This window comes from Delphinapterus leucas, chromosome 16 (assembly GCF_059928025.1).
Source record: "Delphinapterus leucas isolate spDelLeu-1000000601 "Yukka" chromosome 16, BTC_Dleu_Yukka2, whole genome shotgun sequence".
Lineage (NCBI taxonomy): Eukaryota > Metazoa > Chordata > Mammalia > Artiodactyla > Monodontidae > Delphinapterus > Delphinapterus leucas.
In genome coordinates, this window is record NC_143144.1 from 38,991,083 (window position 1) to 39,007,869 (window position 16,787).

General features: G+C 49.2%; 1 protein-coding gene across 2 annotated transcripts in view; it reads right to left on the bottom strand.

Moving 5' to 3' along the window:
• Positions 1 to 16,787, bottom strand: part of MMRN2 (multimerin 2) — a 23,114-nt gene continuing 6,327 nt past the window's right edge. Inside the window, exons 2-7 of one of the 2 annotated variants that reach the window (XM_022562468.3) lie at positions 14,270 to 14,398; positions 14,076 to 14,182; positions 13,896 to 13,976; positions 12,986 to 13,150; positions 11,028 to 12,809; positions 1 to 8,151 (exon numbers count right to left, since the gene is read on the bottom strand). In XM_022562468.3, coding sequence (XP_022418176.2) covers positions 7,766 to 8,151; positions 11,028 to 12,809; positions 12,986 to 13,150; positions 13,896 to 13,976; positions 14,076 to 14,182; positions 14,270 to 14,398 — 2,650 coding nt within the window. In that variant the 3' untranslated portion in view covers positions 1 to 7,765. The remainder of the gene's footprint in view (positions 8,152 to 11,027; positions 12,810 to 12,985; positions 13,151 to 13,895; positions 13,977 to 14,075; positions 14,183 to 14,269; positions 14,399 to 16,787) is intronic. The other variant, XM_022562469.3, reaches the window with a different exon arrangement.

Here is a 16,787-nt window from a genome sequence, read left to right on the forward strand (position 1 = left end):
CGCCCCCCGCCAAAAAAAAAGTTTGGAGATAGCCTATTATAGATTCCTTACTGGAATCCGCATTTAGTGTCACTGTAAGACAGTTTCTTGAAACAATAGCATGTACTCTTGTGCAGCTTGTTAAAGAAGACTCAGGGATTTCTTGGGCCTATCAAATACTTCCTAGCTTTTTTTCCATCTATAAAAAGCTGACTCAAAAACTGGGTAAATATATTAATTCTTCCTTCTCAGCATAATGTTACTCTCCCTGTTTAGTTGGAAGAGTGACTATTTCCAAGGTTTCTTTAACATTATTAGTAGCATTAATAGAGTAGACATTAAGAAATGAGATACTGTTCTTCCAGAATAGTCTAATCCTTGTAGGTAATTTTAAGCAGCTGCTAATTCAGTCATTAAGTCTTCATTCTCTTGGAGAAATGTTTATCTGCCTGTTGCTAATGCATGGACCATTTCTTGCACTTCATACTTCAGTTGGATGCATATTCCTAAGAAAGCCTGGCTTCAGCCCTGGAGCAGTACAGCCTAAGTGGACACAGTCAACTGCAGGTGACTTGCCAGGAGTGTAGGCAGAGGCCACCTAATGGCAGTGGCACTGTTCTAGTCATGGGGAGTTAAACACTGTGAGCTCAGGGTAAGAGCAAATGGGCAAGTCACCCTGAAGCTGGGAATCAGTAAAAGGAAACTTAGTTCACGTGCAAAGGTACATGAAAAAATATTTCAGATAGAAGCAGAGACTAGGGCTGAAAGGTTATTGAATTGTTGCTGAATTGTTCTCTTTTTTAGATGCAGTATATGTGACCTACCTGTTACTCCTCTGAACTTTATCTTTCTGGTCTTTGTCCAGTTACTTGCTCAGAATGAAATTCAGAGTGATTCCAGATACCCCAGTGCTCCCTGCACCCACCTCACTACTCATGGCCTAGATTTTTTTTTTAAACATCTTTATTGGAGTATAATTGCTTTACATTGTTGTGTTAGTTGCTGATGTATAACAAAGTGAATCAGCTCTACGTATACAAATATCCCCATATCCCCTCCCTCTTGCGTCGCCCTCCCATCCTCCCTATCCCACCCCTCTAGGTGGTCACAGAGCACCGAGCTGATTTCCCAGTGCTATGCATCTGCTTCCCACTAGCTAGCAATTTTACATTTGGTAGTGTATATATGTCCATGCTACTCTCTCACTTCGTCCCAGCTTACCCCTCTCCCCGTGTCCTAAAGTCCATTCTCTATGTCTGCATCTTTATTCCTGTCCTGCCCCTAGGTTTTTCAGAACCTTTTTTTTTTTTTTAGATTCCATATATATGTGTTAGCATACGGTATTTGTTTTTCTCTTTCTGACTTCACTCTGTATGACAGACTCTAGGTCCATCCACCTCACTACAAATAAGTCAATTTCGTTCTTTTTTTTATGGCTGTGTAACACTCCATTGTATATATGTGCCACATCTTCTTTATCCATTCATCTGTTGATGGAACTTAGGTTGCTTCCATGTCCTGGCTATTGTAAATAGAGCTGCAATGAACATTGTGGTACATGACTCATTTTGAATTATGGTTTTCTCAGAGTATACACCCAGTAGTGGGATTGCTGGGTCATATGGTAGTTCTATTTTTAGTTTTTTAAGGAACCTTCATACTGTTCTCCATAGTGGCTGTACCAATTCACATTCCCACCAACAGTGCAAGAGGGTTCCCTTTTCTCCACACCATCTCCAGCATTAATTGTTTGTAGATTTTTTGATGATGGCCATTCTGACCGGTATGAGGTGATACCTCATTGTAGTTTTGATTTTCATTTCTCTAATTAGTGATGTTGAGCATTCTTTCATGTGTTTTTTGGCAGTCTGTATATCGTCTTTGGAGAAATGTCTATTTAGGTCTTCTGCCCATTTTTGGATTGGGTTGTTTTTTGTTTTTTGTTTTTTTGATGTTGAGCTGCATGAGCTGCTTGTGTGTTTTGGAGATTAATCCTTTGTCAGTTGCTTCGTTTGCAAATATTTTCTCCCGTTCTGAGGGTTGTCTTTTTGTCTTGGTTATGGTTTCCTTTGCTTTGCAAAAGGTTTTAAGTTTCATTAGGTCCCATTTATTTTTGTTTTTATTTCCATTTCTCTAGGAAATGGGTCAAAAAGGATCTTGCTGTGATTTATGTCATAGAGTGTTCTGCCTATGTTTTCCTCTAAGAGTTTTATAGTGTCTGGCCTTACATTTAGGTCTTTAATCCATTTTGAGTTTATTTTTGTGTGTGGTGTTAGGGAGTGTTCTAATTTCATTCTTTAACATGTAGCTGTCCAGTTTTCTCAGCACCACTTATTGAAGAGGCTGTCTTTTCTCCATTGTATATTCTTGCCTCCTTTATCAAAGATAAGGTGACATATGTGCGTGGGTTTATCTCTGGGCTTTCTATCCTGTTCCCTTGATCTATATTTCTATTTTTGTGCTAGTACCATACTGTCTTGATTACTGTAGCTTTGTAGTATAGTCTGAAGTCTGGGAGCCTGATTCCTCCAGCTCCGTTTTTCTTTCTCAAGATTGCTTTGGCTATTCGGGGTCTTTTGTGTTTCCATACGAGTTGTGAAATTTTTTGTTCTAGTTCTGTGAAAAATGTCATGGCCTAGGTTTTATCCAGGGAACCTGAAATGTTACCATTGTTTAGAAGTCAATGTGAAATTCTTATATTGAAAGTATTTTTAAGCTAGACAAAGACAGAACTTGGGCGTTTTTTTTAGGGGAGGAATCTTTTTTGAAAGCAACTTTAGAATCAGGTTGAAGCACAGCTGCTGCTCTGTTCTGTGTTGCTCTCCTGTATGACTAAAGTCCAAATAAGTGTTGAAAAACACTAAAAGAAAGAATGGAAAGGCTCTGGCAAAAAAAAAAAAAAAAAAAAACAGCGCTGTTGGGAAAAGCATTTCAATTGAGCACTTTAAAAGTAATTTTTATTATTTGATTCTGTCTTCATACTTGGCTAGTAGTTAGGTTGAAGAGAGAATCTAACTGAAGATTCTACTCGGTGATCTTCCAGCATCCCTGTGGCCAGTAAGAAGTCTGATATGTGGCTAATTCAGTCCTTTTTAGTTTAACTTATTTTTTAAATTCAAGAAACATAGAATTTAAATTTTGTTTTTGATGTTTTGAAGTTTTGCCATGTCTAGATACATTCATTCTGTTACTTAGTACTAATTGGGTCCTTTTAATCTTTCCTTAGATCTGGGAACTTTTCTTCCATCACTTCTCTACTCTCTTCCCTTCCCTTTTTACTTTCCTCTTTCTAGAACTGCTATTAGACAAATATTAGGTCCAGTGGATGTTGCTTCCATATTTCTTAACATTGTCTTTCATATGTTTGTTTCATCCTGCCTTGTGCTTTTCAGCCCACCTAGTGAGTGTTTTTATTTCAACAACCAGATTTTATTTTAACTTTATTTGTATTTTGAAAAAACTTCAAACTTCCAGAAAAGTTGCAAAAATAGTATAAAGAATGCCGTTTACCCTTCATCCAGATTCATAAACTTACATTTTGTCACAATTGCTTTGCCATTCTGTGTGTATTCAAGAATTACAAAGGCTTATCTTGGAATGTCTGTGTACAAACACATACATACACATACTTTTTTCTGAACTAGTTGGAGTAAATTACAGAGCTCAGGCCTCTTTATCCCTGAATACTTCAGGTAGTTAATATAACCAATTATGTACAATTTTCAAAATCAGGAAAGTTAATATACCATAACAATTATCAGCAATACCATAGTCTGAAGACCTTATTCAAGTTTTGCTAGTTGTTCCAGTAAAGTCCTTGAGCACATTTTCCTGGTCCAGAGTCTGCCTAGAATCTCGCATTGCATTTAGGTGTCCTGTCTCCCTATTCTCCTTTAATCTGAAACAGTTCTCCAGCTTTGTCTCTTTCAGTACCAACATTTTCTAGAGTAAAGGCCAGTGATTTTGGGGACATGATGTTTGTGTCCTCAGGGCATCCCACCAGGATGCCACAGCGGCAGTGTGTCTCATTACTGATGGTGTCATTGTCGATTGTTTGTTTAAGGTGATACTCACCTAGTTTCCCTACTGTGAAGTTACTGTTTTCCCTTTGTAATGAGTATGTTACCAGAGATACTTTGAGACTGTTTTAGCATCCATTGATAACTTCTACCTGAATCAGTGGTTACAAAGTGGTGATTTTCTGATTCCGTTATTACATTTACATTTATTAATTGGCATTCTGCTATAAGGAATAAGTCTTCTGTTCTCGTTTATTTTTTATTATCAGTATGGACTCTTATTCAATAAGTTATAGTCAATTAGGTCATTTTTTGTTGTGAGGCTCAAATTGACCTAGACTTGGCTACTGGGAGTTCATCAAGGTGGCGCCTGAGTCCTTTTGACACGTGCCCATCATTTTTGAGCACTTCTTACTTTGGGGCACATGAAGATGTTGCAAGCTCATCTGGTACTTTCCTTGCCCCTGCCATTGAGTCAGCCGTTTCTCCAAGGCACTTTGGTTCCTTTTAGGGAGGATGATATTTGGAAACCAGGATCTGGGTGGCAAATAATCAATTTACATTTCCAGTTTCCTGTATTTTTTCTAGAGATTTATATATTCCAAAGTTTTCAGTTTGTTCAGTTTGGAACCTCTTGTCCATGAGACTAGTTTTCCACAGATGTTTAGCAGTTTGGAGTAGTTGCTCATCTGTGTATTCGTCAACCCCTGCTCACCCCAATTCTGTGTTCCTCAGCTTCCTGTTTTTATCAAGGAGTGATGGGACTAGCTGTTAGAGCAAAAATAAGTAATCCTTTGCTCTCTTCTTACCTACTCGAGAGGATTCAGGCTTTCCTCACTCTGCTTGTGTACCTTTCCCCTTCCCCAGAAAAGAGTTTTGTCATTGTTGGGCTAGGTTTGGGGGAACTTCCTTGATGAAGGAGGATAGAGGAATGGTGCTTAGGCTAGAGCTGGGAGAGGAGTTTGTGATGTTTTCGAGAGAAACATCATGGGAGACCAGAGGAGCTTCAGAGTATGAGAGGAAAGGGGAGTTTTGAGAAGCATTTTTTAACCATATATCCTCTTCACGGTGTTTCTGAAATAAGGAGTTATTTTGACATGTACTAGTTTGTGGAGGCACAGCTCTACATTCACTCCTGGGAGTCTTGATTGTGATAAGGTTACATGTGTCTTCTGGGTGTGGGAGGTTCTTACCTCCAAGTGTCAGTAGGTGCCCTGTAACTGAGAGCTCGGGATTGACGGGCACCGCTCTAGCTCAAAACAGAGGCCACTGCTACCTGCTGCTTAGCTCAGACAAGGGGCAGCTGGGACTGACTGCCCACTGCCTTGACTGCCTCTCCTCCACGGACCCCTCCACGTGTGTTAGGGGCTGAGTTTGAGTTTGAGCTCCCCTGAAATCACTCCCATCTCTCAAATGTTTTGAGTTATGATTTCCTATTGCTGTTTCATTTTCTGCTTGTTCCCTTCTACTTCCTATTTTCCAGGAATTACTAAAATTTCCTGACCTGCTTATGGTACTCTTTGTTGTTTTTCAATGATATTTTGGAGTATTTTTGTGTGTATTTTTTTTCCATTGGGTTTGGGAAAGTCTGATACCACTCTGTGCTTAGTCATTGTCTTGTTCTGGACGCCTGGGTAACGGCGCACTCAAACAGATTCTCCACCCAGAGATATTAATGGAGATAAGAAATCTATCAAATGAACGTCAGAATTCTTGTTAATCTGGGGTCCTAGTTATTGAAGTGTTTAAACAAAATTTACACTTAAACTTGATATTAAGGTTTTGTAAAATTTGCAGTGAAATCACCCTATTTAAAAGAACCGTTGTCTCTCTAGTTCTCAGCCCGGAAAATTCTGGAGTGACTTATCCATGCTGCTGGCCAGTTTACCAGTTAGCACTTTCATTTATAACCTCCCTATTGAATAGCACTAGCCATATGAGGGTTGCAAGACATGTGCCCCTTATAGAGGAGATGAGTTCACTCTGCTTATTATATGCAGTAAATTCCAGATGAAAGTCTTAAATGCTAAGACTATATTTACCCGCATGTTTCCATTTAGTCATCAGCACAGCCTGACCAGTAATAGCAGGACTGAGCAGAAAGAAGACACAGCGTTGTCTTTCTAGCAGCAAGGGTGACCTGGTACTGGCTTTCCAACCTTTGGTCAGGAGTGGCCCAGATACATCACGCCTTGGGTCAGGATTGGTCTTGTAGCTGAGCTGTACCGGGCAGGAGGCCCTGGCCAGAGGGAAGGGCAGGTAGGCAAGAGCCAAACCTGTGGTCAAGAAAATAAAATACCAGGATACTTAGAGCTGTTAGACTAACCACCTCATACTACAGATGGAGACGTTCAAGAGAGGTCGTGATTTACCCCAAGGTCAACCATCAGTAGCAGAGTGGCCTGGCATGTTGTTCCTTTTAACACGAATATTTTAGCACCTCAAGCACACCGAGCTTAGTGGTAAATAAATTCTAAGGGACAATTCTTTGAATCCATGAGCCCAGGGAAACAATGAGAAGGGCTGGGAACCCTGACAACCAACTCTGTCCTTTTTCGTCACCCAGACCAATCTGATTTTCGTATGGAGAGAGGTATATTCAACAAATACTGAATACCTACTACCAAAATAAAAATGTTTCCTGACAAGTAGATGACTGCTTTCTCAAGCCTGTTTGCGTCAGGACCTGTAAGTTTTTGAAAACCATATATTGGTACTGTCCAATCCAGTATTCTTGTGGATACTGTGGAAGCCTCTAGTGTTTTATGTAGGATTAACTGGAATTGTGAAGTCACATATGGCCTGGAGTAATGAAAATCACATACCAAATAGTTTGATTTTGTCCCAAATTTCTACCTACTTTACCAAGTCCTTTTGCTCGCCATCCTGGTTTGCTCTGCAAACCAGGCAGAGATCTGAAGGACTTCACTTTATTCCAAAGTTGATAATTGTTGAGGGAGATTTTTAGTCTTCCTTCTCTTCCCTCAGCTCCCTTCCTGGTTAGAAATGCTAATAAGAACTAGGGTGGTCATAAGCTATTGGAGGAAGCAAAAAAGGTGAAGGCTATACACATTTTAGTTCGTGTTTGGCATGTCTTGGCCTTTACCCAGCATGAGGCAAGGAGAAAAAGAAGTCAAATTAAAGTTACAGATAAATTCAAGGAAGGACTGAAACTAAGGAAAAGATACTAAGTTTGTTTCGCTTGGTTAGCTCAACCAGGTCTTTGTCTCCATTGTTGACTGACAGATACCAAAACAGGTTGGTTTTCTCCTACTGCCCTGCAGTGCGTGGAGACTGGCTTCCAGTATTGGCCAAAATGTCACTTCCATTTAAACATATTCTTTCTAGGAAAGAATGATTTTCTAGCATAAGATGAAGGAGAAGAGGAAGCAGGAGAAAGGTTTAAAGTGTTATATGGAAGTTTCCAACCACAGGAGGAGCAAAACACCAAAGAAGCTATAGAACACAGGGTACGGCCAAGAGCTGGAATCCAAGCCATGCCGCCTCGGAAGGCACGCCAACCCAAGGTTCACATGTCCCCGGACCAAGTCTTGCCCGGAGAGAAGCATTCCAGTCCTTCTCATCGTTAAGAAACAGCCAGACCCAGTGCGTCTAGAGGGAGGTCACAAATACCACGTTGTCTTTGCAGAAGGTTTCCAGGGAAGAGCTAGACCAACTGCATGGTCTCCAGACCAACCCTGGCCTGAGCCCCAGGCCAAGGTGAGCTGGATAAGTCCACAACGTCTGGTCAGAGCTGTGCCTTGTACTCAGGTCTTGAATATCAGGAAGCCCCCGAATGCAGTGCCTGGAGGGCTTCTCTTCATTATTGATCCCTGGGTTAGCTCAAACCATACTCTCTCACCCTTTTGCAGCTCAGCCATGGCAAAGGTCGTTGCTGGGCTCCCACCCCTCTGCTCCTTGGTGGTATAGACAGGGGTCCGACGGTGACCTCCAAAAACCAACTGCCCGGTGCCTGGCCCTGGGCCGAATTCAATGCTCACTGCAAATAGATAGACCCCACGCTCAGAGGCTCGAAAATAGCCATGTTCAGGGAAGTAGCTGCTGCCAATGTTGATGTAAGTAGTGTTGAACTTCACTGTCTGCAGAGCATCTGTCCCTTCTGAAAAGCTGGCGTAGAAGGCCACAGGGGAGCCTGGAATGCAGGAGGAAAGTGTTAGTGGCTCAGCCCCTCACTCCCTCAGGTGGAAAATTATACCTGCCTTCCTCGCCTTCTTAACATTAGAAATAGGTCCCATTTCTAGATAACCCAGATATTCCTAATAGCAATGTATCTTGGGAGCTAACTGGCCAATTCTCAGTATTTCACTAGTTGAGAGAAAGGAAAATACAAGTCTCTTGTCTCTACTGGTGTACATTTTAACAAAGCACTTTCTTGTTTGATCCTTCTTTCCAACATCCTTGAGAGATAAGTACCCTGATTGAGGAGACTTTGAGTCTTGCATGGTTAACTTGCATCCAAGGCTAGATGGCTTATCAGTGGCAGGCTGGGACTGGAACCCAGGTCTCTGACTCCCAGATTCCTGCCACCTGCTAGGGATCTTGAGATACCAGGGGAGAGAAAATATTACCTATCTGCAAAGTAGTAATGCTAACCCTGGTGAGATAATTAAGGAATGAAGGGTAGCTCCTACTGGATGTTTAGCACAGGACCCTAGAGAGAGAAGGAAAACGCAGGTGGGACCAGGGAAGAAAAGTCTTTTCAAGCTGGTCATTTTAATGTTTTCAAAATGTTGCTCAGAGCCCTGGGATTACAGAGGGAGAAACAGGCCCAGAAAGGGAAAGCTTGCCCCAGACGACACACATGACCAAGCTGGGAGCTGTGGATCTCCTGACCCCTGGTACTCTTCCCACTTGAAGCACTTTAGCCAATCTAAGGAGGATGAAACAGAGAACACAGGCGAGCAGCCCGCCAGGCCCACGCACAGGCCTGGAGCGAGAGAAGACGCTCAGTGTAGAGGAAGGAGCCAGCCGGGCTGCCTGGCCAGGAGATGGGATGGGAAGGCTGAGTCCTGCTGGGCTCCGGCCACGACCCTGGCCTCGGCACTGATGAGGTCATGTTCCTCACGTGCTCCCTTGTTGCTCCCTGAAGCTGTGGGCTCTCTGTGCCCCCCCCACACACACCCCTCTCTGTTGAGACCAAGCTCCCCACGTCTCGGGATGAAACCAAGGCCTAAAAGAGGAGCAATTTGCATAGCAGTGAGTGACCTCGGTCCCAGAGCTAGAGCCCCCGCTCTTTGGCTCCCGGTCCAACAGCATCCTTGTGAATGACAAAATTTTGCTTTTCTCTAGTTCTGGAAGATTTTCTGAGAATTAGTTCCGAATAGCTGGGATTCCCATCTGTGTGAGAAAGACTGGCTCTGCAGTTACCCCAGCACCCAGGAGGTGGCGCGCTCACCCCGCCGAAGCAAGGCCGGCCTAGCGTGCCCTCTGTGGAGCGCCACGGCCAGCCAGGGGCCCGACGTGCTCCTTGGTGGAAGGGTTGTGCTTCACTGATTTGCCAGCAGGCGGACTGAGAGTGGTCTTCCCTGCAGGGCGCGGAGTCAAGCCCTTTGGCCTTCCCATAAGACAGATAAGGGGGGATTTTTACTTTTAAGGAAAAAAATTTTTTTAAGTAACAAAATATTGCAGTGATAAATCCAGATACCTACACTATCAGGCAGTTGAGGCCTTGCACCACTCACAAGGGAGAAAAAGATGTAAGAGTGTAGGTAGATACAGCCTCAGCCCTGAAAATGCTGGAGAAATGGGAAAACATTGACTGGTTTCTACTAAATGTTAAGCCTCGTGCTAGGTTTTTGGTAAATGTATCTGCTAGTCTTCCTGACAACCCTTTGATGAAGGTAGTGGTTCTCCATTTTACAGAGGAAGAAATTGAGACACGTAAGTGGTGCTAGAGCCTGTGCTATGTCCACTGCTCCCAGGGAGACACTGGCCTGCAGGGCCATAGTGAGGAGTGAGTGGGAGCAGGGCAGGCTTGCGGTGGGATCCTCAGCAAGGCCTCGGACTGCCCACGTGCCAGGCTACACGAGGATATAGACGGCCCAGATGGCGGCCTTGTACTTTAGCCCCGGGTCTGGGTGAGAAGGCGGCCGTAGCTCCAAGGCCAGCCTCTCTGGCAGGGTAGAGTCACTTGAGGCACAGAGTGTAGGGGTCCACTTTTCAGGGCCATACTCAGGGAGGGGCTGGGAAGGCTAGCTGCTCATCCCTTCAGCCTCAGGGGCAGCTTCCCAGGGCCCTGCAGAGGCCAGTCAAGGGCCTTTCACAGGCGAAGAGCCAGCTCCCTAGAGACAGCCAGACTGGGTTCCTCTGTGCCGCTTACTAGATGTGTGAGCAGGACAGTTGCCTGACTAACCCTGTTTCAGGTAAGATGGCAGCAGTGATAATGCGTCATTGAGCTGTTGTGATAATTCAACATGGCAAAGCCCAAGAAAGGCATTGTGGGGGACCTGGCTCAGAGCAGCAGCATGGGTCCACTGTGTTAGCAGAACGAGCTCCTTTTGGGGCCCATGGCTTTCCCCTGTATTCACCTCTTGTGGGGTGCTGCCCATGGCAGAGGGCACCAGCCCCTATCCACACACTCACTTGTATACAGGGGAAAGCTTAAAGAAACATGGGGGGTGAAGCGGGGTCGGGCGAAGAGCTGAGCTGGAGAGATTTGAGGGTGTTGTTATGGAGGAGGGAGAGGCATCCCCCCTCCCTGCTCTACAGTTAAGAGTGGCAGGCAACCACTGGTGTATATATGAGCCTCAAGCATCTCCGTGCTGGGGCTCTGCCTGCTCACTGACAGTTCAGTCATGTGACTTCTACCTCCTAATACTCCAGGTGGCTTAAGGGGCCCCTCCCTAGTCCTAAATAGAAGGTGGGTTAAGGGCAAAGCCAGTCCTGAGTAGTGGTGACTGATGGCCATCCTGCTCTCTTTCACCCCGGCCCCCTCTGAGGCAGAAGCGCTGTCGGCAGAGAGCACAGTCTTAGACTCCCCCAGCCTCCTTCCCAGGCTGGACAACTCACCTGCGTCCCAGAGGACCGGCCCTTTGACATGTGCATCCTCCAAAGACTCCACTTGCTTCTGTTCCCTCCTCCTGGGAGCTTCCAGACCTTTCTGCTGCTTCTTCCCTTTCCTGCTCAGTATGGCCTGCAGCTTCCCCAGGTCCAGGCTGACGTTGGCTACCAAGAGTTCTTGAAAGTTCCCAAAGAGGCTGTGGAAGAGGCGCTGGTGCCGCTGCAAGCCGTGCTCAGTGGTGGAGAGCTCCCCGCGAAGGCCCTCGAGGGAGCTGTTGAAGGAGGAGGCCCAGGAAGCCTCGCAGCACTGGCCCACGCTTTCCATGTGGGAGCTCAGGCGCTGGAGCTCCTGCGCTAGCCCAGCCAGATCCGGCCCGCCGGCCGCCGCTGGCGACGCGTCCCGATTGGGCTCCAGGCTCTCGGCCTGCCCACTGGTCCCCGAGGCCCGTTCCAGGGCTGTCACCCGGGCGGCCAGCGCGTCCCAGCCGAGGGCCTGCTCCTGCAGCCCGCTGGCCGCGTCCAGCAGGGCGGTGCGGATCTGCTCGTAGCGCAGGGGCAGCGGGCTGGGCGCCTCCTCGGACATGTCTTCCATCACTTCCTCCCCGAAGAGGGCGGCCAGCACGGCCTCATGCCGCAGCGCGTCCTCCAGCAGGGCCGCGAAGGATCCGTGCAGCCGGCGGATCTCGCGTCGCATCTCGGCCTCGGCGGCCCGCAGCGCGCTCACCTCGCTGCCCAGCGTGCGCAGCTGACTCCGGAGCCGTGCCGCGTCGGCCCGCGCCCGCTCGGCCGCCGCCTGGTGCGCATCCACCGCCAGCGACAGGGCAGCCACCGTGCCGCTCAGGGCCTGCAGGGAGGAGCCGTCCCGCTGGCGCCGCTCGTCCAGGCTCACCTGGGTCTCTTCCAGGGCACGCGTGGTGTCCCGCTGGCCCTCCCGGATGACATCCAGGTCAAAGTAGAGTTTCTGGCAGTTGCAGTCCTTGACGTACTTGATGAGGTCCGCGTGGCCGCCCTGCAGGTGCTGGAGGGTGAGGTTGAGCTCCAGGAGCTGCCGCTCCATGTCCTCCTTGTTCTCCTCCATGATCAGTGACTTCTCCATCAGGATCACCCGCAGCTCGCGCAGAGCTGTGTGGTTCACCTGAAGCTCCTGCACCTGCCGCTCTACCTTGCTGATCTGTTCGTAGGTGTCATCGGATTCCAAATACAGCTCCTTGATCTCATCCACGTGCTGGGCGAGGGTGGCCTTCATGTCTGCGAGGGTGCTCTGTAACTCCTCTTCCCTGTGGGCAGTGGTCACATGCAGTGCAGAGAGGTTCCTCTGCAGCTGACCCAGCCTGGCCTGCAGACTCTCTGGTTCCGGCCTTGCTGCTGCCCCTGCTGCCACCAGGACCAGGCTGCCATTGACCCCCAGGGACTCCTGGGCCTTAAGGAGCTTCTTCAGCTTGGTGTTCACATCGGCCTGGACCTCCAAGAGGGACTGGTGCAGGGATAGGTGCTGGGCATGCAGATGGCCCTCCACATCCTGCCGTAGCTGGCCCACCCTCTGGGTGTTCTCCTGGACCTTGGTCTCAAATTTGGCACCAAGATCCTGGAAGTCAGCTCTGGCCACAGAGCTCTCCTGGACCCTCTTGAGGGCCTGTCGGTTGGCCTCCACATCAAGAGATAAGTTTCTTATGGCCTGGGAGAGGCTGTGCAGGCTTTGGTTGAAGCTTCTCCACATGGGGCTGAGATGTCCTTGCAGGAAGGTGTTGATGTGGGGCAGTAGCACTTGCTCCAAGGATCTGCCGGGAAACTCTACAACAGATGCACGTGTTTACACAAGCCCTTCGGGAGCAGACAGCCTCCCCAGGGGGCGACTGAGGAGGCGGGGTGGGGGGGGGCTCTGAGGTATGGGCCTTCCTGCTTGCCCTCCCACTCATCCCCTAGGATGTGACTGGGCTCTTCCTCAGCCCATGGAACCTGCTACTCACCAAGCTCTGTCTGATTTGCCTCAGTTATTGCCACTGTGAGGTTGCTTGCCAGGGCCTTCCATAGGCCTGGGAGGCTGTCTGCCACCTGGTGAATGTCGTTCTGGAGATCTCCCAGCCGGCGTTCCTGCTGCTCCACCATGTCGCTGATGTCTGCATCCCGGTGGCCTGAATACACATGAGACATAAGTGTCTAACTTCCCAGGCCTGGGCAGAACATGAGGTGCAGAGAGGAAATTTGGGGATTGAAACAGGGAGCTGTGTCCTGATGTCCTCTGAGCAGGAGCTTAGAAGCCTTGAACTCCAGAAGGGCAAATGCATGGCAAGTGAGCCCTCACCCTGCCCCCAAACCCACAGCAGACATGACTTATCCACCGTGGCACACTTTCCTCCTCAGTCGCAGGGGCACGGCTTCTCGACATCATTCTAGTCAGCCCTTGTCAATGGATAGGAGTTCACCTCATGATGAAACTTATTCCCCATCCCAACTATGGCCCAGCCTTGAAAGCCTCACCAGTGGTGTCACTTGGTGGTTCTGCTGTGCTGATCATCACCAGGGACAGCATGACTTCCTGGCCCTGGTTAGGGGGACTGTGGGGAGGCTTCTCCCAGGACATGGGAGCTTATGCAGTTCAGGGGGCAAGGAGGGTGCCGGATGAAGCTGTCCTTCCCAGAAAGTGGGGTCAAGGGAAAGGGTGCGTGTGCTTGGCCATCAGGCAAGTCACTGAGGGCCCTGGAACCTGGCTGCCTTGGTGTGGGGGCAGGGTGACACAGGGCCACAGAGGGACCCCTGCTGATTCTGGGGACATAGCTTCCCTGAAATGGCACTACCCTATCAGAGGAGAAGAGCCCTGGGCACATGGGTTCTTTCTTCCCGCCTGTCCGTCCTGTTCCTTCCAGGAAAGCAGCATACCAGGTTCAAAGTCAACTGGCCCATCCCAAGGCTCCTGGAGGCTATCACCTGGATCTTCAGGCTCAGGAATCGCCCTGGGGTCTGCAGAGAAGCATCAGATGTTGACACCAGAGGTCAGAGGGGCTGCATGACGTCTGGGGTCAGAGGTCAAGGGGGAAGGGGGATTACAGGGAACCCTACCGTGGTGCTGGCAGTCAGGTCCCACAAAGCCCGGGCAGCACCTCCACGCCACGGAGGCCAGCACCTTCTGCTTGACCTGGTACACCGGCTTGTGGGCCACGCGGTACCTGCGGGAAGACGGCTGGCTCAGCGACTCTAGGGTGAGCCGGCACAGGGCCTGGACGAATAGCCCACCCTGCTGCACCCCGACTCACATGACTTTCACTTTCTGGCAGTCCGGAGCCCCATGTGGACATGGCTGCTGTGAGTGGACGAGGAATTTCTCTGTTTTGCAAGCAGCTACGAAGGTGACCAGCCTGGACTTCTGGTAGGGACACCAGTTACTGGAAAAAAGCCAGAAGAGAGGGCTGCTGAGCCACACCCAGGCCCCCCACTTCTAGAGGTCAGCAGGGAGCCAGTGCCGAGCGCCCCACCCCCTCCACTGCCCCTGCCTCTCAGCCCTACCCAGTCTGGGGGATTCTGGAATCCATTAGCCTGAGAAGGGAGTGTTCTGCATTATTCATTCCTCTGCTCCAGAGCAAAAGCTCCACAGACCCCGCCTGCAAGGGCACCTGCTCCATGGCCTTCCAGGAAGCGCCCCTCACTCCCGGGTCAGCACAGAGAGGCTCAGGAGCCCCCCCCGCCACAATCACAGAGTTACCACCAGAGTCAGGAAGGGATCTCTGTTTCTCCTGGTGCCAGGGAGGCAGCATGGCGCTGCTGGGGCTGGAGAGTCCTGGGTTCGAATCCTTCACATTTTCTGGTTGTGTGACCTCGAGTGAGGCACTTAGGGAGTTTTCGTTTCCCATCTACACGATGGAGATCATAATACTCTCCTCCAAGTGGGCAAAGGAGTATCAAATGCCTGGCTCTTCCCAAGTGCCAGGTGAACACTGCTGTCCTGCCCGCTCTGGCGGCCCTGGCAGCCTGCCCCATTCCCATTACCACCCACATCCTTCCTCACCGGAGACCCGGCTGCAGGGAGGGCGCCTGCTCTGGTCGTGCCCCATCATGGCCATTGTGGAAATGGACTTTCAAACAGTTGTAGGGGACGGCAGCCAGGCCGAGCAGTTCCTTCTATGGAAAAGGCCACCCACACTGAGGTTGTAACGAGTGTGTGGGGGTCACACTCGGCATCCTGAACACCCGGGAGGTCACCCTGCCTCCTGTGCCCTCCACCAGCGTGTGCTGCCGCGCATCCAGGGTGGAGGGCTGCTCACTGCTGGCAGAGCCCCAGCTCACAGATCTGGTGGCAGAGCTGATGCACTCAGCAAGAGGTCAGAGGGCCCTTCCCCACGCAGTCAGCTCTCGGAGCAGAGCTCTCCAGCGCTGCAAGTGGTAATGACCTCCATGGCTCAGTTCGATGTAGCACCTGGTGAGAGCGGGTGCTGGGTTCCGGCTCGGTGCCAATGTGGAGGCTCAGACCTTCTCTTCAGGGTCCCAAGGGAGAGTGGGTGATCTCAGATGGTGTGATAGGTGCTAGGACCTGGGGAGACTTTGGGGAGGAGGGGATGATTAGGCTGCATCTTACGTGGAGGGAATGAGGTGAAGCACCGGGAGCTGTGACAGAGGTATGTGGCCCCACTGAGTTGCGGAGGCTGGGAGCGTGGAAAGGGCTGCCAAGGAGAGGCGATGGGGGTAAGGAGAAGCCAGACCATGGAGGGCTTGAGTGCCCCCTGAGGACAGGGCTCCATCCTGGAGGCATGCGGAGCCGTGGAGGAGCTTAAGCAGGGAGGTGACATGAAAGAGCCACCCTGGTTCCTGGGTACAGAAAGGATGGGAGGGGGCAAGGGGTAGGTGGTGGTGTCAGGGGTCTAGGTGGGAGATAATGGCAGCGTGGACTGACTGGACCATGGTGGTGGATTTCAGGAGAAAGGACCACATTTGTGAGATGTTGGGAGGCGATGTTCAGGGCCCTTGGTGATTGAGTGGCTCTCAGGCTGCGATTTAATTCTCTGGAGCTGATCTCTGCCCCGGGCCCACCAGGTACCATCACACGGATACTGCTGGGGACGGCAGTGGGGTGAGTTGAGGGGGATTGAGTGACTCTATCTATTTTGAGTGCTGAGGCCACGCAGCCTGCCTTCCCACTTGGCTCCCAGAAGCCTGGCAGCTGGCCTTTACCCTCTTGGCAGCAGACTGAAAAAGCTTCTCAGAAAATTGACCCCACTTGAGGGGAAAGACTTAAAGACACTGACACCAGGGGTTCCCCCCAATGAACTAGCCCAGCAGAGCATCCTATAACAAAACAGATCACCCATCCACCCAGCTTCCAATCAGCTTCCCAGCCTCTCTACTCTTAAGCGGCCAGACATCCAAGAATGGCCCCTGAGGAAAATCTCTTACAAAAGTGGGAGGTCAAAACGAGCAAATGTAAGAAAATCAACTTGAAGGAAACCAAGACTGTGCAGGGAGAAAAGAACTTCCCCCCAGATTTGCATTAATATTCCCAAACTGATAAGAGAACTTACTGCATTCCAGGAACAAGAAAAGGAAGCCACTTTAAAAATGGGGGAAGGACACTGAGAGAACAAAAAAGAACCCTTGGAAATTAAAACTATAATGGTAGAAATGCAAAAGAAATTTAATAGAAAAGTTAAAGGGTAAAGTTAAAGAAATTTCCCTAAAAGAAGAGCAAACAGAGATGGAAAATAGGACAGAAAATATCAGAAAAATAGAGGACCAGTGTTGGGAATCCAACAACCAAACAATAAGAGTTCCAGAAAGAGAGAA